We start from the raw sequence: 20,522 nt of genomic DNA on the forward strand, positions 1-20,522 counted from the left end.
CAGGCAGGAAAGCTTCAAAGGGCATGAAGTGAGTGCGGCCCGAGGTCACCCCTTGTGAGCTCTTAACAAACGCCAGAGCCCAATGCACAGCTGGAGTTCTCCTGGTGTCAGATGACCCAAAATCATCCCGGGATGGTCAGAACTCAGAAATATCACCTCCGCTGCTGGGAGAGGGGCTGAGAAGACAGAGGGACAAACAACAAGTGCCTCTAATTAATCACAGAACTGTTGTGTCTCAGGAGGGACACACCCCATCCCCAGCCTACCTAGGGTCCAACCCAAGGCAGCAGGAGAAGGCTAATGCGTCAGTAGAACGGAATTCTGCTGCGTGAGGTTTTAGTTGGTAATTTCCAGTTTGAAAGACTATAGGCTTACAAAGCGTGCCTGTTTAAATGCTGCATCTTAATGCGCCTCAAACTACGTCTCCTGTCTTGCTTGATTTCACGTCTTTTGCTCCCGCTCTTGTTATCAAATGTGCTGTTGAGATTGAATATACAGCCTACATATGGCGCCAACACTCACTCACGCAGAGGACCTGCAGCCCCCACCTGGGAGAGCGCCGCCAGCTCTCATTTCTACAGGCCTGGCCAGGTACAGCCCCAGGCCCCTCCTCCTGCGGCCTCTACCTCCAGGGGCTCTGGCTCATTCCAAAGGTGGTTTGGGATAAGTGGGGTCCCAAACTAAATGTCGTTATTTGTTTCGTAACGGTTCTGGACTGCCCCAGCTGTGTGTGCTCCCCTAAGAAACATACACCCACAAATAGCCAGGAATGGCTGCATTCTAGACCTTTCCGAAGTCCACTGAGACACATGGCCAACCACCCCAGCAGAACAGCCGCGGGCGAGGGAAGGAAAGTGAATGCTCAAAACCCAGCACAACAGCAGGCTCTGGCTTTCCCCGGGACAATTCGGGATGACTATGGCTCCTTGGACATCTTTTTGCCTTCCCACTGCCCCTACAGAAAGCTCCAAATGCCACAAGTCAGGGATGCATTCACCTAGCCCTGGAGAAATCGGGGTGTCTTCCCCGTGGGTAATGTTGGTGGACTCACCCCAACTATAAGCGCAGGTCTAAGTCTATCAAGACAGCGCCAAACGCGTGGCTGCCATTTTTCGGAGGCTTGCCTCTACTTCATCTTAACTCAGCCCTCACATTCAGCCTGTGAGGACTATGTCATCCAAGGAAGACACTGAGGTTCAGAGTGGTGATAACTAAGACAACAAAATCAATAAACCATGGATTGGTCTCCAGGCCAGGACCCTTACTCTAAATCCTACACTCTACCTGCAGAACCCAGAGCTGCACTTCCTGCTGCCTGGGACATTCCTGCCGTGCCTGGGTGGCTGTAGGGCAGATCTGCCCCCCAATAACCTCACCTGGCCACCCCAGAGATTCCCAAGTCAGTCCTATGCTCATGGAAAACCGGGAGGGGCTGGGAACCTGACCTCGGAGGCCTGTCCTGACTCCCTGTGATTCAGTGTCAACTGGGAATTTAGGGCAAGGGCCATGGCCTGGGATTGGATGACTTCCTGCCTGTCAGTTTGGGAGCTCCCCAGTGGCTCCTGGGCTGTGTCCAGGAGTTCCCAGATGTCACAGGTGGTCCTGGGAAGGTGGCATCAAAGATCAAGGGCCCTGGGCTGCAGGCCACTGCCGGCCACCCTCTGCCACTGCCGGCCACCCTCTGCCACTGCCGCCACCCTCTGCCACTGCCGGCTACCCTCTGCCACTGCTGGCCACCCTCTGCTCCTGCATCAGCCTCTGCCACTGCCGGCCACCCTCTGCCACTGCCGGCCACCCTCTGCCACTGCCGGCCACCCTCTGCTCGTGCACCAGCCTCTGCTCCTGACCATCACACGGTCCCCCTGTCCCTCTGCAGCCGCTATGTTTGGCAGTCACTGATGCATGGGCCCTTGTAACTGGCTGACCCAAGTGCCCAGGGGCTAGCTGCCCTGGGCCAGCTCGGAAGGGCCCATCTTTGCCTTCTCTGTCCATTGCTCCTCCTTAAACCACCTTCTATAGCTCCTTGGAGGGCCAAGGGGCACAAACAGGTAAGAACCCATCACCCAAAGACCCAGACCCCTGGAGTCTCTCATTTCTCCAAGAAACACACACACACACTCACACACACACACACTCACTCTTCTCCATTCCTCCTCCAACGTGTGCATGGAGGCGGGGGTGGGGAGACATCTTCATGGAGACTCTTGGCCTGGCCTGGCCAGGTTCCTTGGGGTGGGCACCCTGTACTCTCTCTCTCCAGGCTCGAAGCCCCCAACACCGGGTGCAGAACGGGTCCTATGGGAATCCCTCTCACTGGGCCCTGCAGGCCCCAGGATGCAGCCTGAAGCGCTCACAATCCCACCAGGCTCCTCCAGCAGCCGCCCCCACCCCTGCAGGCCCAAGCAGAGGGTGAGGGTGGGAACCGAAAACAAGGCAGACGCCACAGCGCCGGGAGGGAGGGGCAGGCCCAGAGGTGTGGGCAGCTAAGGTGGGTGAAGCCAGGGTATTGAAGCCCTGGCCAGGCTGGCGCCGGGAACTGAGGCCCACAGAGGCCGAGGGGCCTGGGGGAGACGAGGGAGTCCCCCCTCTGTCCCCAGTGCAGGCCTGGGATTGCACTAATTCCGCATTGGGTGGCAGCGCAGGACCCCCGTCCCCTCCCCCACGGCCCGGCCGGCCGGCTGGCCGGCAGGCAGGCGGCTGCTGATGCTCTGTGCGCACCTCCCCACGGGGCATCCTGGGGATCTGGGGGCTCAGAGTCGCCGACTTTCCTGCCCCCACCCAACCCCAACTCGCCAGCCGGAGCTTCCTGCGCAGGCCCCAAGATTGCAAAAGTCTGGCCCCAGCCCCCTCCCCGGCCAGAGCTCCTGGGGCCTCCCTCGCCAGGCGGGTGGCCCGCCTCCCCCGCCTCCCCGGAGGCCCGGCGCGCGGTCTGCGCTGCAGCAGAGCTCGGCGCCCCCGCCGCCGCCTCCGCGCGCCCCCCGGCTTTCCCGACGCTGCCGGGGAGGATGCCCCGCTCCCCGCCCCGAGTCCCCAGCGGCCCGGCGCGAAGTTCCCCAAAGTGACCCGGGCGCCGAGAACCCCCGCCCCCTCCCCTCGGGCTTCCCCGGAGACTCCGCCCGCCCCCCCCTCCCGCGCCTTCGGAAAAGTTGCGAGCGACGCCCCAAACTCCGGCCCCCCCCCGCCCCGCGCCGCGCGCGCCCTGGGCGCCCCCGCGCTCGGCCGCCGCGCAGGGGCGCAGTTCCCCCTACCCCAGCCCGGGCGCCATGACGCGGGGAGCGCAGCTGGGGCCACCGGCGGCGGCGGCGCGGAGGCGGCCAAGTGCGGGGCGTGGGCGGCAGCGCGAGGCGCACGTGCGCCGGGCCGGGGGCCGGGGCCGGGCTGGGGGCCGCTTACCTGTTGGAGGTAGAGGAAGGCGGGCGGGCAGGGCACGGAGTGCGGGAGCATGCTGCCGGAGTTGGACAGCAGGAGGCAGCCCGAGTTCGCCATGGAGCACAGCATGGGGCGGCAGGGGGGCGCCCGGCGGCCGGAGGCGGCTCTGCGCTCGCTGCGTCCCTCGGAGTGTGCGCGCGCCCTGCCTCCCGGGCGCCCTCCCGGTCTCTCTCCTCCTCCTCCTCCTCCGGGCCTCCCCTCCCCCTCGTGGCGCTCTTTAAGAGGGAGGCATCGAAAGGAGAGCGGCGCGCCTCTGCCCGGTGTTCCCCCTGCCCGGGCGGAGAGGCCGGAGAGAGCGCGCGCGAGAATACGGCCAGAGAGTCTGTGCGCGAGAGATCGGGCGAGCGGGCGAGAGCAAGAGTCAGTCACTTTGGAGCCTCCGGAGCCCTGTCTGCAAAGAGTGGTGCGTGTGCGTGTGTGAGTGCGCGCGTGTGCGCGCGTGTGTAGCGGTGGGAGGGGGAGTCCCTGGCGTACTCCAACATCAAACGGAGCCCCGTGCGGAGGGAAGAGAATCCGGAGCGACAGCACAACAGCTGATCCCACACTTAACCCCTCGCCCGCCGGCGCCGGGGCAGCCCTCCCTCGCGCCCTCCCACGCTCCGGCCCCTGCGCGCCCGTCCTCCTCCCCGTTGCCAGCAGTTGCTCCCGGCCTGGGGGGTCTGGAATCTCCCTTTGCCCCCGCTCCGTCCTCCGGCCGCTGCGGAGAGGAGGAGCCACTCCGCCGGCTCTGCGGCCGACCGACCGGAAGGCGCCTCGTCCTGTTTGGCGTTCAGAGAAGCGCCTCTCCTAAGGGAGGCCGGCTTAGTGGCGGGGATGTCGGTGATGTAATGAGGGCATCTACGCAGAGGCTTCCGCGCTGGGGAAGGCTTCTCTGGCTGCCCAGGGCTTGGAAATCCAACCAGAGCCTCCAGGAGCGTCTCCTGCTCTCCTGCTGGCCCCCAGACCCCATCATACATCCCAGCCTCCTGCCACAGGCACCTGGTATTGTGGATACTTAGATGGGGGTGGGGGACACGGGCACCGGCCACAATGCATCCTCCCCTCCCAGTACCCAGACACACTGGACTTGACGTGTTTCGCTCCCACGGGACAGGCGTGCATAGATCCCCACCTCCTTGCCCCATTCAGCATGTGGCAGAGGTCTCGGCAGTGCCCGTTTTTCCACCACTGTGACTGCGCACACACCTGCAGCTTCAGCGGCCACACACACCCACTGGCCTACCCCGAGTCCACACTCACCAGAGGCCCCCTGGATCAGGCTCAGTTTACCAGGATAAGCCACAGGTGAGCTTGGCTGCAAGAGGGATGGGCTGCCAGTGGCCACTGTCAGAGGCAGAGCCAGTGGGGTCATGCCTAACCTCACGCCTTCCAGGAAAGGGGCAGATCCCAGGCACCCAGTACCCATTCTGAACGCACCCGTCCTACCTTAGGGCACCTGTGACTCCCCTCCTCTCACTGCAGACAGTGAGCCCTGAGCTGGAGGGAGGCCGACCTGGGGCCACCTGGCATGGGGAGATGGCTGGCCCGGCAGTCATGTTGGACCCTCACTTGCTGTGTGATCTCAGGAAGGTCGATTGTCCCTTTGGGGCCTTGGTTTCCACATCCAGCCCGAGAGACGGGTCAGATGTTGTCTGAGATCCCTGTTGCACCCACTGCAGGACATGTGGCCTGAGGGCCATTGAGGAAGAGGGAGCAAGGAGGGGAGGGAGAGAAGGGTGGCTTCTCCATGCCCAGTTTAGGAGGCTCCATTTGAACAAGGCAGGTAGGTGCAGGCACCTGGGACCATTCTCTCAGGTGCCCCATGTTCATCTTCGTAGAGGAACTGGGATGTGGAGTCCGGGAAGGAGGCAGACGGGAGGAGACAAGGCTCAGGGGAGAGACGAGGCAGGCGAGCTGGCCATCTAGCCATGTGGTCTGACCTGAAATCCTGCTCTGTGGTCCCTCTGGGGTGGTGCTGGCACAGGACAAGGATAGGGGGCTTGTCTGGCTCCACAGGGTCTTGGCTATGGACTTGATGAGGCCCTCCCTGCTGTCAGTAATTTGCTTTCCCAGCCTAGGACAGTGGTGGGGGGTCCCAGCGCAAGGGTTGGGCATGCCTGGGCCAGGAGGATGAGGTGGGTTGTAGCATTTGCCACCTGAGCCTTGCAGAAGGGCTCCTCATGAGCGTGGTGCCCTGGAGTGGCTCTGGCTGTCTCCCTCCTGAGTCAGGTTGTTCTGGCTTGTTCCAGAAGCCATCCCTCTTTTGTCTTCTCTGGGCACCTGTCCATCACCACTGCCCCGCTGCACCTTCCCTGGAGGATGCTTAGGAATTCGAGACAGCCACATAGCATTCAGCCTAAACCCAGGCTCCAGATCTGCCCTGCCTTTGAATCATTTGCTCATTAATTTGCCATTATGACCATTATGACCAAGTATCTCCTGTGGAATCCGAGCCTCATCGCCTCCAGAAAGGGATTTGGGAGTGCTTCCTAAGCCGTGCCTGACACAGAGCCACTCTTTGAGTCAATGCTACCGTTTTTCCTTATTGAGAACCACTATATGCAGACAGTGTGCTCGGTGCTGGGGCTGCAGAAATCAAGTTCTCTGCCCTGGAGTGAGCACACCGTCTAGAGGGGGAAACCAAGCTGGTAAATGAAGACTGTAGCCTAATCTACTGAGAGCTTTGACAGCCCAGGACAGGGAGAGCTCAGATCTGGGGTGTGGCCAGGGAAGGTTCCCTGGACCCCTGAGCTCAGTCATTGGCCCAAAGAAAGCCAGGGTGTTTTCCCCACTATCTGCATCTGCATCACTTCTGTCAGCCCTGCATCTGGTCACCTGTGTGCCTCTCTGCCTAGCCACCTGCCTTCCAGCCTCACCTCCAGATTGCACTGGGCCCAGGAGCATGTCTGGACACCTGCCTCCATCAGGCGGCTCATCACACCCAGCTCCAGAGAGAAAGGACTGAGAATAGCAGAATGGAATGAAAATAATACCTCCAGAAAAAGGATCTGAACGTGTGTGTTTGGCTTATTTCTTGGGACAGGGCCTGTGTGCCTGCTGCCTCTTATGCTGTGCTTCAGCACAAGCCAGTTACCGAATAGCATGCACCTCAGTGCTCTGCTGTGATTGTTTCAGAGTGTCGCGCAGGCCTGACTCTGCGGACCCCACCAGCAGGAACCATGCATGCCCTCATCACCTCCTACCTCCAGTACCTGGCGCCAGGGCGGTACAAAGTTTTTCAGATTCCCCAGGCCCCGTGCAGCCCTCCTGAGTCCCCGGTGCCTTGTGGACTGGGGTGGGTGGCCCTGAGCTGAGGGTGGGGGAAGCCTGTGCTCCCGGTGGCTCTGCTGCCCCCGCTCCTGGGGCGGAGGGAGGCTGCGTGCTGGGAAGAGCTGTCACTCCAGTGCTAATATTCACTACTTAAAAAAAGAGGCAAGAAAAAATATCCCATTCGCCCTGAATCTGAGAAGGGCCTTGTTAGGCAGGCAGGAACTGAGCTGTAATTATTTCTGCGCTCCTGGGCACCACTATAAATATCAGGCAAGGGAGGCACCTCAAAAGGTTCTGATGGTTCCAAGGCTTTGGAGATCTCCTGGCTCCTTCCTGCCCCCATCCTATGTCACCTTCCCTGGTAGGGGTCCTGGAGGGTGCAGGCACTGCCTCTCCTCCAGTTGGGCAGGGCGTGTCTTCCCCAGCTTCCCTGAGCGTGCCTGCCTGGGAAATCCTGGCCCACGTAACCTTGCCACATGCCCTGAGTCTCTTCCGTGTGTACCTGTGAAATGGACACACAGGATTCTCCCTGGAAGAGCATTTGCTAAAAGGCGTGCAGGGGAATACTAGCCTCCAAGGTGGCCTGTGTTTTTAACAAAAGGTGGGCCAAATGAGTCCTGTGGTCAGATGACTTGGGGAAGTGTTTCTTCTGACCCCTACCCATGTCCTTTGGAAATTCCCAAGGTGGCACATGGCAAATCGCAGCAGAAAGGAAGCAACTCCACACTCCCTTTAGGGGAGGAAGGGGAGTGAATTCCTCATCCTCCTGCCCCTCTTTCCCCCTCCAGGGGCCCAGGCCGACCATCCTCAGGCTTCTCCCGCGCCATGAGGACAGTGTGCAGCTTGGCAGCGGCACTCCCAGGACAAGGAGTGAGCTCACAGTCTCTGGTTGCAGCTGTGCTCAGCCGCGCCAAGCCGAGCCTTAATTGACAAATACATCGTGCTTTCCGCAGAGCCAGACCTTCCTGCCCCAGCCCTGGGGTATTTGGCCTGGGCTTGGGCATGAGCACTGGGGGACGAAAGAGGCAGAGTGGCAGAACTGGATCTCCACAGTGGGGTGGGGTGGGCATGGCTCAGGGATGGGAGGATGTGTGAGTGCCTGTGTGTGTGTGATGGGGTGTGGGGAGAGCCAAGAAGCCACTCTGACCAGCTAGAGTCCTGTATCACCATGAACACTTTCCAGGAGAATTAATGTCCCATTCAGCAGCCAGGGCAACAGGGTTGGAGTCAGGGAGAAGCTGCCACTGAGGCTTTCATGGGATGCCCCCAGCAGACACCATGGGGCAAGGTCAGGCTAGGGATGGGAAACTCGTCAGCTTTTTTTTTAAAACATGTAGAAATTCTCAGATTCCCAGAGGAGGTGACTTCCTTATATCAGGAGTCAGGGGCTGCTTCCACTTTGTTCTGGCCTGTTTAATCTCCCCAGAAGGGCAGAAAAGCCGGCTCCCTGCAAGCAGGGGTGAAGCAAGCCCAGGGATGAGCCGTCGGTGCAGCCCTGGCAGGTGAGGCCTCGCTGGAGGTGGCCAGCAGAGGGCCCACTCACACCACCATCACCGGCCCGCCTGCGAGGAAGGGCTGCTGGGGTGCTCCCCACCCCCAACCCCCTCTGCCAGGGTCCTCAGCAGTGCAGAGGGAAAGCTAAGCCCAGCCCAGGCTGCTGGGGCCAGCACCCACCTTCTGGCTCAGCGGGGGTCCCCCACCCACTGGCACTGTCCCCCTGGCCCCAGCAGAGACTGCAGCAAAAGTAAAAATCGGCGTGCAAAGGAAGTTTATTTATCTGTTTAATTAAGAGGCGTTTGCCAGCCACATTCGGGTCCATCCGTCTCACTTACAACCATGTCCCAGCAAAATTAAACATAATAAATACAGGGAGACTGAAAGCGAAGGGCACATTTGAGATATATGGGCAGAGCCAGGATTGCACAGGGTTGCAGTTATAAGCACATCTTTCTCTTGCAAGTTCCTCTCCCCTTGGGGGCCCAGGAGCCGGAGGAATGCGCTCAGAGAAGGGGCTGTGGGTGCCGCACACTCTGCTCCTTCCACTCAGCACTGTTGCCAAGCTTTATTTTAAATGAGCCCCCAGGACTTCTCCTTTCTCCTCTTCTGTGGAAGGGGAACGAGCTCTACACCAAGCAAAAGGAACATCTGAAAGCAGCCAGCACTGTGATGTTCCACCCCAGGGTTCGGTGGGTAAGAGGCCTTGGAAGCTGCGGCCCTGGAAAGCTCGTTGCAAGCTCCTGCTGCATCTGGGCCATGAGCTCCTGGCAAGGAGACAGCCTGGGCTGAGCAGAGCCTGGGAGAAACAGATCTTTGGTCTTCAGTGCCAGCTGTGGCCAAGCCACCGTTTGGCAAACTGGGCCCAGAATCCCACAGAAGCCAAAGGAAGAGGGGGGCACTTTGATTTCTGTCTCTCATCTGAAGGCTCAAGAGCCTGGCCATTTGCTTAAACTTCCCAGGAACAGAAGCACACAAAGGGGGAGAATGGCAATTTATTATTACTGATTGCTAACTGTAACAATACTGTGTATCTGCTCAGTGCTTTCCTAACCTTTTCAAAGAGCCTTCATGTATCATCACAAGTTAGGTAGGGAAGGTGTAACTATGCCCATTCGATACATGATGACCCTTTTAGGATCACGGAGGTGGTCCAAGGTCACACAACTAGTTAGAGGCAGCATCTGGGCCAGAAGGCAAGACTTGGAACTTGGATTTACAGGAGCCCTTTTCTTCCCTTCGACTACTGTGCTGGGCTCATGCCCTTCTGTGAACATGCTCATCATTAGCCCTTTGCTCTCTCTCCTAACAGGATCAACCCCAAACCAAATCTGTTAATGTAATAGTCATTTGCAATAGCCTGGGCATTTACTAATCACACCGCTGCTCCGTCTGTGCAGCAATTATCTCAAATTTCCTGCAGGAGGTCGCGAGGACTCCGTGGGTTGCTGAGCCCTGTGATGATGCCAAGGAGAGGGGCTGCTGCTGGACCAAGGAAGCCCTTCCTCAGCATTCCTAGCTGATCTTCCATGCAGCGCCCAATTTCCTGGGCCCTCACCCCACACTCAGCTGACCCACCAGCCCCAAGCCCTCCTGTCCTGCCCAAGACGGTGCATGTGTGCTTGGTACCCTTGTGCCCAGACCATGGATGGCTACAGAAAAGAGAGTCCTGAATTGCTTGGGAAGTTGTATATTTGCTTGAAGATGATGACTCCACCTCGGACTGGGTATCCAGTGAAGTGCCCTTGGATGGTTGGGCCCCCACTGCAGACATGACTGATGACAGCCTTTGCTCCTGCCAGGACAGGGATCACACCAGCCAGGGAAAACCCATATCACTCGCTGCTCCACGCAGCCCACCCAGGAGGCACTCACAACTAAAATCACTCTTGGTACCCCCACTTGCTCTCCTTCAGCATCAGGGTCAACTCCAGCCTCTTGCTTTGAGGTCACCTCTTTCCCCCAATCAAAAAACAGAGTGAAGTCCGGGCGCAGTGGCTCACGCCTGTAATCCCAGCACTTTGGGAGGCCAAGGCGGGTGGATCACCTGAGGTCAGGAGTTCGAGATCAGCCTGGGCAACATGGTGAAACCCCGTCTCTACTAAAAATACAAAATTAGCCAGGCATGGTGACACATGCCTGTAATCCCAGCTACTCGGGAGGCTGAGGCAGGAGAATCACTTGAATCTGGGAGGCAGAGGATGCGGTGAGCCGAGATCATGCCATTGCACTCCAGCCTGGGCAACAAGAGTAAATCTCTATCTCACCAAAAACAAAAAAACAAACAAAACAAAACAAAACAAAAAAACAGAATGAAGAAGAAGAAAGGAGCCCTCAGGGACAAGAGTGATGGGGCTGGAAGGGGAAGTGGCATCACGTCGCCCAGTCCCCGGCCTTCTAGCTGGCAGACACCAAAGCCTTCAGAGACACGTGCTCTCTTTTTTTTTTCCCTTGAAGCTCTCCACTGGGGGAGACCCTGCTGTCTCTCCGGGGAGCCCAGTTAGGTTTTTATCATGCTGACTGCCAAGAAATTCTGCCTCATGTCGTACACAAACCTTTTCCGTCTTCATTTTATTCAAAGGGTGAAGGCTTTGAAAGAGTGACAAGGGGGAACTTAGACCGGAAGCTGAAGCCACTGCCACTCCCTGTAACTCCCAGGAGGGACTGGGGCCACTGACCAAAACTTGTAGAGCAAAGCCATGCGTAGAGGGAGGGGGCTGAGTGAGCACAGCTCTTGCATACTGAGTGGGGAACAGGAGCCCTGCACTCTCAGGGCTTCCAAAAGGGAAGATGGTACACACAATGTGGGTACAATTTGGGTAGCTCTCGTTGCTGTGGCCGGCATGAATTTGCACCACGTTCGGTTAGAATTGAACTGAGGAAACAGCGTTCGGGGTTCCTGAGTAGAGACCCGTGGGAAGAGGTCAAGGTTTGTTCTTCCATCAACAGCAGGTGGGTCTGAGCTGACCCCTGGGTGGAGGCAGCAAGGGTCCACCTCTAGCAATGAAGTGGCTGGGTGCTCCCATTTGCCATCAATTTTTAGAAAATCTTACTTAACAGAGAAACCAATATCCCTTCCTCCAGCACTGGGCAAGGAGAGGTCACATGGAGAGCAAGTGCAGCACTGTGGGGAGGGAATGGTGGCTCGGGGGTACCCCGCACCCCAGGACTGGGAAGTTAGGACCTCCAAACTCTGAACAGACCCGAAAGACTGGATAAAGCATCTGCCTGTAGCCCCAACCCCGGCACTCGGTGACTCTGAAGCTAGGACCTTCAAACTCTGACCAAACCTGAAAGACTCTGGAAAAAGCAGCTGCCTGTAGCCCCAGCCCCAGCACTCAGTGAGTTAAAAAGCAACCGCAAGGCCTCGGGAAACAGAATGTGAGGGGCGGGCACTCTGCTCGTCTCCTGCCCCTGCATGCCCCCTAAAGCCAAAGCATCAGCTCATTAAAAGCTCATTAGGAGCCCGAGGCACACAAAGGCCCGGAGAGGCATTACTGTCCTGGCAAAGTGCGTGGCCCTAGGGAGGCCGATGCACTGCTAGGGAGCCAGTGCCAAGCTGCAGACAGGGGCCGGGCCACGGAGTGACGAGGCGGCCGGCGGCGGGAGGAGGGGGTGCAAGGTCCTTCTAACGAAGCCTCATGGGAGCTGAGCTTGTCCCAGGACTCGAGTGGGGACAAGCATATCTGCCAGGAAGCAAAGGAACAGATGCAGACAGTAACCTACAGACTCACCTCCCCACACCTCCACAACGACAGAGGCCAGATAAGAGTTCCTTTCTCAGGCTTTGAGAGCAAGAAGGCAGGGTTAGGCAGGACCCTGGGCAGCCTCTTCCCTCCCGGCAGCCTAAGATATACCAGGGAAGTTGTGTGAGTTGCTGCCCGGTGAGCAGAGATGGGGCAGTGGATGCTGATGTGTTTTAGTCCCTAAAAGTTGCCCAAGAGCAGGGGAAGTGCCTATCTGGTGGGAGTGTGGGAGCTTGTCTTGAGTTAGGTGTGAAGCTATTCTGAGGCTGCCACCCCTGCCAACCCCCTACCGTCTCCTCCCTCTTGATCCTGGGAGGAAAATCCGTCCCCTTTCCTGATCCACTCTAGCATTGGGGTCCAGCAATGTTTTGGCACCAACACAACTCTCCAGTTCCAAGGCATGAGGTTTCTGAGAATTCACTGGCAAGGAGGTTTGGGGAAGTTGGCAGCCAGCTGAGGGCCCTGTACTGCTCTTAGCAGCTCCCGGCCTTTCCTCCCACTGAGAGTTGCTGCATCAGGATGGGGGGGAGCCGTCTGTTCCTGCTCTTACTTCCCTAGGATGCTGTGACTTTTGATTCCTGCTTGATTAATATACAGCCAACAGAGACTGTATTTAAGGCAGCTTTAATTCTCTCAGGTCACCAAACTCGGGAGCAGCAAAACTGCAAGGAGCCAGCCCCGCAATAGATCAAACACCAGGACCTTCAAATCGCTCCGTGGCCCAATTTCTCATTGCTGCTGCTGCCTGATAACCCTCCCAGCTTGGAGCCAATAGCTCCTTTTTCTAGAGGTGGACATGGGGGCTGGATGTGGATGTCCATGGCTGAAACCCTCATGGCAGTACAGAACGAGAGCTGGAAGGACTGGGCACGAGAGTGAGACCGTCAGCACCAGGGACAGCTCCAGCCAGACCCTGGAGCGGCCGTGGCTGCCTACACCTCTGTCTCCCTGGGCCCAAACAAGCATGGGTGTCAGTGAACTCTCTGTTTTGCAGGGGGTGGCCAGCGGCTAGCCCTGCTGATGGCCACCTTTTACCAAAACATCCTCGCCTGCTGAGTTAGCCTGCTGCTCCCTTTGGGGCCCTGCACACTCTCACTGGCTCTGTCTCCTTTTAGGAGATCCAGCTTTTTCCATCCCTGACCCCCAAAGGGAAGCAGGTTGCTGTGAGGACTATCTGTCTGGCCTCTGTGCCAGCCCCTGGTGCCCAGGGCTTCTGTGGGCCCAACAGTTTCCTTCCTGGCTGAACCTCATCTGCTTCCAACTTGCCTCATTAGCATCTCCTGAAAGGCAGGCTAATTCCTCTGCTGAGCACCTGGGTGTTCACTTGCTCGGTGGGGGCAGGGGCAGGCATGCGGGAATGGCTGCCATTTCCTCCAAAGCGCCTTTTATAGACCTGGTCCATGTTGCAATTTGGGAGGCACCGTGGAGCAGCACAATGTAGAGAGATTACACTCGGAAGCCGCGCTTGTAAATTACCTCCCAGTGGGGGCAGGGAATGTGCCTATTAACAGAGAACCTGGTGCACACAGCCATTCTCATTTAAGAGCAGGATCTTCCTGGATCAGACTCTGATCAATCCTTGCTGCCATCAACACACCATATATTAGGAAGAAATGTTTGCATCAAAGTTGGAGGAAGCCCCATACTCACCTCCCCACGCCAACCCTCTACTGCTGTTTTATTAGGATTTTCTCTAAACCCAGCCCCATTGGATTTATTCCCCTTGCTCTGCCTCTATCCACTTAAAAATATTGTCTATGGATTTTCAAATTATTGCTACACTTTCTAAGAGAAGGATGCAGTGGTTAAAAATTAACGGCAAATTTATGGGAATTCTATATGGCAATTACAGAATTATAATGAAGTGGCTGCCACTTGGCTGAGTGTGGGTAATTGGAAATCCACGCTGGGAAGACTAGAATCTTTACTGTATTGGAATTGTGTTTTTAAGAGTAAATGCTGTGGAAAGGGTCAATGGAGCCTTGAGTTGGCCAAGTTCTTCCCTAGAGGAAAAAGTGGTCTGCTCATTGCCTATTGGGAGACAATTTAGAAGGAGAATCACTTATGCTGGCCCACAGGAAGGTGGCTGGAAACCACTGGGGGAGGTAGGTGTTCCGGGCTAGGGGAGCAGGCCTGATGGTGGAGGAGGTGGGAGTGGGAGAGCATGAAGGGAGGAAGGCCAGGTCATCATCAGCAGAGGGAAGGCCCACTGTGGTGCAGATGGAGCCAGAACGAAGGCAGCACCGACACCCTGATGTTCTCCCTGCCCTGTGGGTTCATTTCCCTTGGGAGAAAATTTTGGTAAAAAAACAGAGATGATTTCATCATGAAGACACCGATGCTGCTCTCCTTTCACATGGCGCTGTCCTTGCTCCCACAGCTGCTGTGGTAGAAATGGACTTTGCCTCTGATCTCCTCCGCAGCTCTTTAGGGTCTTAGTGGCTGAGAGGTGGAGCAGGAGTCTGTGATAAGGGAGCCCAGATTCCGAGCAAGGGAGTTCTGCCAGGAATCTAGGTACAAACTGCCTCCTGGAAGCCAGGTGCAGTGGCTCACACCTGTAATCCCAGCACTTTGGGAGGCTGAGGCGGGTGGATCACTTGAGGTCAGGAGTTCAAGACCAGCCTGGCCAACATGGTGAAACCCCGTCTCTACTAAAAATACAAAAATTGGCCAGGCGCGGTGGCTCACGCCTGTAATCCCAGCACTTTGGGAGGCTGAGGCGGGAGGATCACAAGGTCAGGAGATCAAGACCATCCTGGCTAACACGGTGAAAACCCGCCTCTACCAAAAATACAAAAAATTAGCCGGGCATGGTGGCGGGCGACTGTAGTCCCAGCTACTCAGGAGGCTGAGGCAGGAGATTGGCGTGGACCTGAAGGCGGAGCTTGCAATGAGCCGAGATCGCGCCACTGCACTCCAGCCTGGGCGACAGAGCGAGACTCCATCTCACAAAAAAAAAACAAAAAAACAAAAATTAGCCAGGCATGGTGGGCATGCCTGTAGTCCCAGCTACCGGGGAAGCTGAGGCAGGAGAATTGGTTGAACTTGGGAGGCGGAGGTTGCAGTGAGCTGAGATTGCGCCAGCCACTGTACTCTAGCCTGGGTGACAGAGTGAGAGTCTGTCTCAAAAGAAAAAAAAACAAAAAAAACTGCTTCCTGGTTCTTCAAGAGTTTTGTGTAGACCTGGTGCTGTTGAGTGCAGGGGCCAGGGGCCACATGTGGGCATTCAGAGCTAAAACACGGCTGGTTCTAATTGAGACACTCACTGTGTGTGTGTGTGTGTGTGTGTGTGTGTGTGTGTGTGTGTGAAATGCACATGGGATTTTGATGACTTGGGACCATAAAAAGAGTGAAAAAATAGTTTGTATCTAGATTACATGTCAAAATGATCATATATCAGGTATATTGGGTTACATAAAGCGTATAATTAAAATGAGTACCCCCAGTTTTGTTTGTTTGTTTTACTTTCTCAGTGTGGGTGCTGAAGAGTTAAGCATTTCCACGTGTGGCCTGCATTATGCTTCTATTGGGCAGCTCTGGTCTAGAGCATAGGCAGATGTCTTTCCACTCAGCCCCACCGACATCAGCTCACTATCATCCCCATTGCCTGTGCAGTGCCTGGCCATGGGTAGCCTCTCAAGACGAAATGCAGGCCGGGTGCCGTGGCTCATGCCTGTAATCCCAGCACTTTGGGAGGCTGAGGCGGGTGGATCACCTGAGGTCAGGAGTTTGAGACCAGCCTGGTCAACATGGTGAAACCCTGTTTCTACTAAAAATACAAAAAATAAGCTGGGCATGGTGGTGGCTCTTGTATGTGCAGTCCCAGCTACTCAGGAGGCTGAGACACGACAATCACTTGAACCCAGGAGGCAGAGGTTGCAGTGAGCTGACATTCCACCACTGCACTCCAGCTTGGGTGACAGAGTGAGACTCCATCTTCAAAAAAAAAAGAAGAAGAAGAAATGCAAAATGCAAAGCCAGCTGGGTCTCAGAGTAAGGCCGCACGCAAGCCTGTGTGGGCAGGAAGCCTGCCCTGATCTCCCCATCCCCAAACACAGACACCCAGCAACAGGGTCTGCTCCATTTCAGTCTGTGTTTCTTGGTTTCTGTTTGCTTTATCCTGATATCTGAGACTGGGGCCTCCTTATTTTATCCTACCATTGCAGCCGTGCAGGCACAGAGTGTCTGCTGAGGCCCGTGGTGGGGAGGCGGAGGTGGCTTTCCTTCTGTGCTCCCTCCCCCACGACAGGACAGCACCAGAAAACCAGCACTCTGTTTTGGGGTTTGGGGATGAGCTCGCAGGCAAATACTTCTGCTTCCTAACCTGCGACCTGCGCTAGGAGAAAGTGTCCCAGCGGCCAGCTCCCATGCGGCTGCACTCGCTTGCATTTGGCTCCTGGGTGAGCTTATTGATTTTTCTCTCCAAGGTAGAAGGAGAGGACTCGGAAATGCCATTCCAGTGAAACGGGACATGGCGATAATTATCATCATCAGAATGCCTTGGATAGATCGGATCTCAGGCACCCAGAGCACCCTCAGCCTCATGCTCCACCCTAGCCTTCTCTGAAGGCAGAGAGAATGAAGTGGGAGGGTAAATATTATTCTTCCCATCTCGTCGGATGGAGAAGCTGAAACCCAGGGTAGAGGAGTGTCCCAAGATGGGAAGTGGAGGCCAGGACATGGGGTCAGAGTCATTGCCCCCTTCTACTGGAGGAACAGAAGCAGAGTGGAGCTTGGATTATCTTGAGCTCCTAAGAAGACTGTAGTCCCGTATCTCCTACCTTCTACCACACACCCAGCCACAGCTGTTTCCCACACCCTCCTCCAGCAGAAAGTGGGGCCCACTCCAGCCTGGGAGTCACAGACCTGGAGTCCAGCCCATCTCTGTCCCTGACCACCCGTGGGACTCTGAGCGAGCAACTAAACATCTCCAGTGTTGGTGTCTGCGTCTATAAGAATGGGACGGCAGTACCTCTCTCAGTATCGAGTTCCCACAATACCTTGTGGGGATTCAAAAACATGTCATATACAAACCAGCTGGCACATAGTAGATGTTCAATAAATCATGGTAATTAATTCAACAAATACTTATTGAGTGTCCCCAAGTGCCAGGTTTTGTTCTAGGTCCCTTCTCTCTGCAGTGTCCAGATGAGACCGCCGATGAAATTTCCTTTCTCTTCACCCGGATGGACTGCACTTGCCCTGCTCATCTCCCAGGCCTTGGTACAGAAAGTACAGTTAACTCTCAATTATCTATGCAAATGGAGTAGAACGTTCCACTGATAATTCAGAAAGAGCAGAGAGTCTACAAATAATTCTTATTTGAATTAGGAATGCATTATGCTTATTTTCACATCGGGTTTACCTTCCTAATTACTGTTTGTTCTGGCTTATGCTCAAACTGGTTTGCATTCTCAGAACTCACATTGGTGTGGTGAGGGGCGTGCCGTAGAAGTGTACTGGGGCCCACCAAGTGGAAACCAGCCACAGACCACCTCTCTGCACTGCCCCCCAGCACCCCGGGTGGACTGACACCCGCTAAGAGGGAAGCCGTAGGCACTGGGGCTGCTTGGTATCTGCCCAGGAGGAATGGTGGCAGCTCCTTGCATGTTGTTTTAAGGCTGTGCTCATGTGGGTGGCTGGGCATGGGTGGGTAAAATGGAAGGGGGCGCACCGGTTCCTGTGAGCTGTGATTCTCCCCAGGAAGCCAGGCGCAGAGATAAGAAGCATCCCCACATGCAGCCCTCCCTTGGGGCTGTCCACATGCTGTTCTCTGTTTCTCTCTTCTCTGTGTCTCCCGCTGCATCTTTCTTTGTGTGTGCATCTATCTCTCTGTCACTCTCTGCCTCCCCTCCACGCTGCCATTCACTGCACTCTTTTCTCTGGGACAAACCAGGAAACAGATATTTCTTTTCTTTCTTTCTTTCTTTTTTTTTTTTTTGAGACAGAGTCTCACTCTGTCGCCCAGGCTGGAGTGCAGTGGCACGATCTCGGCTCACCGCAACCTCCGCCTCCCGGGTTCAAGCGATTCTCCTGCCTCAGCCTCCCGAGTAGCTGGGATTACAGGTGTGTGGCACAACACCCTGCTAATTTTTTTTTGTATTTTTAGTAGAGACGGGGTTTCACCACGTTGGCCAGGCTGGTCTCAAACTCCTCACCTCAAGTGATCTGCCCGCCTCGGCCTCCCAAAGTGCTGGGATTACAGGCGTGAGCCACCGCCCCAGCCCAGAAAACAGACATTTCTTTCTACAGACACATCTTCCACGCAGCCAGGGCTGCAGATGGCCGGGGCTTGTGTCTAGCTGGGCAGCTCCTCCTTATGCCACTCCATTCCCCTTTGTACGGCAGGGAGGGACAGAGAAAACACCAATCTAACCTCCCAAACTACAGGCAAGCAGGGAGCCGGAAACCCAAAGAAAAGCCTGAGTCTCTGTGCCCTTCCTCACCTCCCCGGACTCCCGGCATGGAAGGGGGTCCGCCCTGCACCAGGCAACCAAGACAACATCTATCTGTGACTGTGGTGCATGCTTCTGATTTCCTAAGCATGCCGAATGAATCCACCCCGAGTGCCTCTGTCTGCGTCAGCAGAGTGTGGGGTGGGCTGTCATCCCGGAAGTGCTATGGTTGCATCACTGGACCATCCTCAACACTGGACCAGACCAGAAAGGGAACTCATGGATGACCACCGCCTCTGGCCAGTCCTCTGCCCTCGCCCCTGCCCTGCACTTCTCCATCCCACATGAGACGACTTTGCAGGCACAGGTGCGGACAGGAAGGACAGCCTGCACCTGGCAATGGTGACTCAGGGGATGTCTTTCCAGCTCTCACAGGACTCAGTGCTAAGGTGACAGTGGAACGCTGGCATCTGTGTCCCACCTGCCAGCTCATGGAGAAAGTTCACAAATGTCACCTCAGCATGCCTCACTCAAGCCTGTGGGACAGATGGGTACAGCTGGAGACTGAGGCTTGGAGAAGTTCACAGACTTTCCAGGATGTATTGCCCATGCCACTGGTCACTCTGATAGGATTTTTAGAGATGTGAGAAGCCTCCCTGCTTTTGAACTTTCTCTCTCTCTCTCTTTCTTTTTAAGATGGAATCTTGCTCTGTCACTCAGTCTGGAGTGTAGTGGCATGATCTAGGCTCGTTGCAACCTCCACCTTCCGGGTTCAAGTGATTCTCCTGCCTCAGCTTCCCAAGTAGCTGGGATTACAGGCACATGCCACCACACCCAGCTAATTTTTTTGTACTTTTGGTAGAGATGGGGTTTCACCATGTTGGCCAGGCTGGTCTCGAACTCCTGACCTCAGGTGATCCACTCACCTTGGCCTCCCAAAGTGCTGGGATTACAGGTGTGAGCCAGTGCACCCGGCCGAGCTTTTTGATGCCTGATTCTACTGCTTCCCAGTGGTTAAAATACAAATTATCTCCTGCAAAGATGCTGAGTTTGTGAGGCTGAACATTGCCTGTAACTCAGTTGTGAGGCTGTTGACTGAGAACTGGTTTTTAGGGAGAGAGGGAGGAGACCCAGAAAACAGTGGGAAGGAAGTGGGGGCTGTCTCCATGGAGTGAAAGCTGCACAGCAAAGGGTGCAGCTGTGGTCATAGGATGGGGATGGGAAGGTACACTCTGGCTGGCTCACTCTGCCTTCTGAGAATGTAAAGGGCCTTTCAGAAAAGACCTCCCTAGCCCCCCACCCTCGGCAGCACCACTCACCAGCCCCTTCCGGTGGATTTCACACCTGCACGGCACCTCCTGGCTCTCATTCATCCTGCCCTTCTTCTTCCAGCAGGTGGGAGGGTCAGACTCAGAGGAGGGAGCATTCCCAGGAGCCTCCGACCCTCTGCCCACCACCCTACTGCAGGAGTTGCAGATCTTGGGGGTCTCTCAGCGGGGGAAATCAGCCCAGGTGGGACTTGAGGAAGAGGAGAAGGCCAGCCACCTGGATGGCCTGAACCCAGTCACAGACTTAGGGCCGCCAATGACCTTTGTGGTGGGAACAGATGACCTAGAGCACACTGGTTTGGTCCCAGTTCAAGAAGTAATTAGATATGCTCTCAAAGAAGTCCCCAAAGCTTTAATTAAACTTCAATAAAAGTGAGGCTCAGTCCCTTTGTTGCGTGAGCCTCATTTCCAAGAGTCACACGTGGCTCCTGGTGACCATATGGACACAGATATAAGACGTTGCTGCTGTAGGATTTCTGAAGCATGCTGAACAAACCCACCCTGATGCTCCAGTCTGTGTCAGGAGAGTGTCTATTCTACAGTCCTGCTCCAAAGCTTCCCACATCTCAGTTTCCTTATCTATAAAATGGGGAGAAAAGGGCCAGGCGCAGTGGCTCACGCCTGTAGTCCCAGCACTTTGGGAGGCCAAGGTGGGTGGATCACCGGAAGTCGGGAGTTCAAGACCAGCCTGGCCAACATGGCGAAACTCCGTCTCTACCAAAAGTACAAAAAAATTAGCTGGGTGTGGTGGCACATGCCTGTAATCCCAGGTACTTGGGAGGCTGAGGCAGGAGATCACTTGAACCCGGAAGGCGGAGGTTGCAGTGAGCCGATATTGTGTCACTGTACTTCAGCCTGGGTGACAGAGAGAGACTCCGTCT

The 20,522-nt window shown here is 56.0% G+C and overlaps 1 protein-coding gene and 1 long non-coding RNA gene across 10 annotated transcripts in view; one reads left to right on the forward strand and one right to left on the reverse strand.

Annotated features, from left to right (window-relative positions):
* Positions 1-20,522, reverse strand: part of RBFOX3 (RNA binding fox-1 homolog 3) — a 527,163-nt gene that overhangs the window by 91,685 nt on the left and 414,956 nt on the right. For 2 of the 8 annotated variants that reach the window (XM_054457215.2, XM_054457209.2), the window contains exon 1: positions 3,394-3,513. The exons of 4 other annotated variants lie outside the window; for them this stretch is intronic. In XM_054457215.2, coding sequence (XP_054313190.1) covers positions 3,394-3,498 — 105 coding nt within the window. In that variant the 5' untranslated portion in view covers positions 3,499-3,513. Of the gene's footprint in view, positions 1-3,393; positions 3,558-20,522 lie in introns of those variants that run through there. 2 more of the 8 variants (XM_054457214.2, XM_054457208.2) reach the window with 2 other exon arrangements.
* LOC129017109 (uncharacterized) lies at positions 3,894-6,415 on the forward strand. Of its 2 annotated transcripts, XR_008495005.2 has the most exons (3): positions 3,894-4,410; positions 4,558-4,713; positions 6,264-6,415. It is a non-coding gene; the product is annotated as an uncharacterized LOC129017109 (long non-coding RNA). The 2 variants fall into 2 exon arrangements; XR_010124705.1 differs by having other exon boundaries at positions 3,894-4,713.

The sequence above is a fragment of the Pongo pygmaeus genome, chromosome 19 (genome assembly GCF_028885625.2).
Source record: "Pongo pygmaeus isolate AG05252 chromosome 19, NHGRI_mPonPyg2-v2.0_pri, whole genome shotgun sequence".
NCBI classification, from domain to species: domain Eukaryota; kingdom Metazoa; phylum Chordata; class Mammalia; order Primates; family Hominidae; genus Pongo; species Pongo pygmaeus.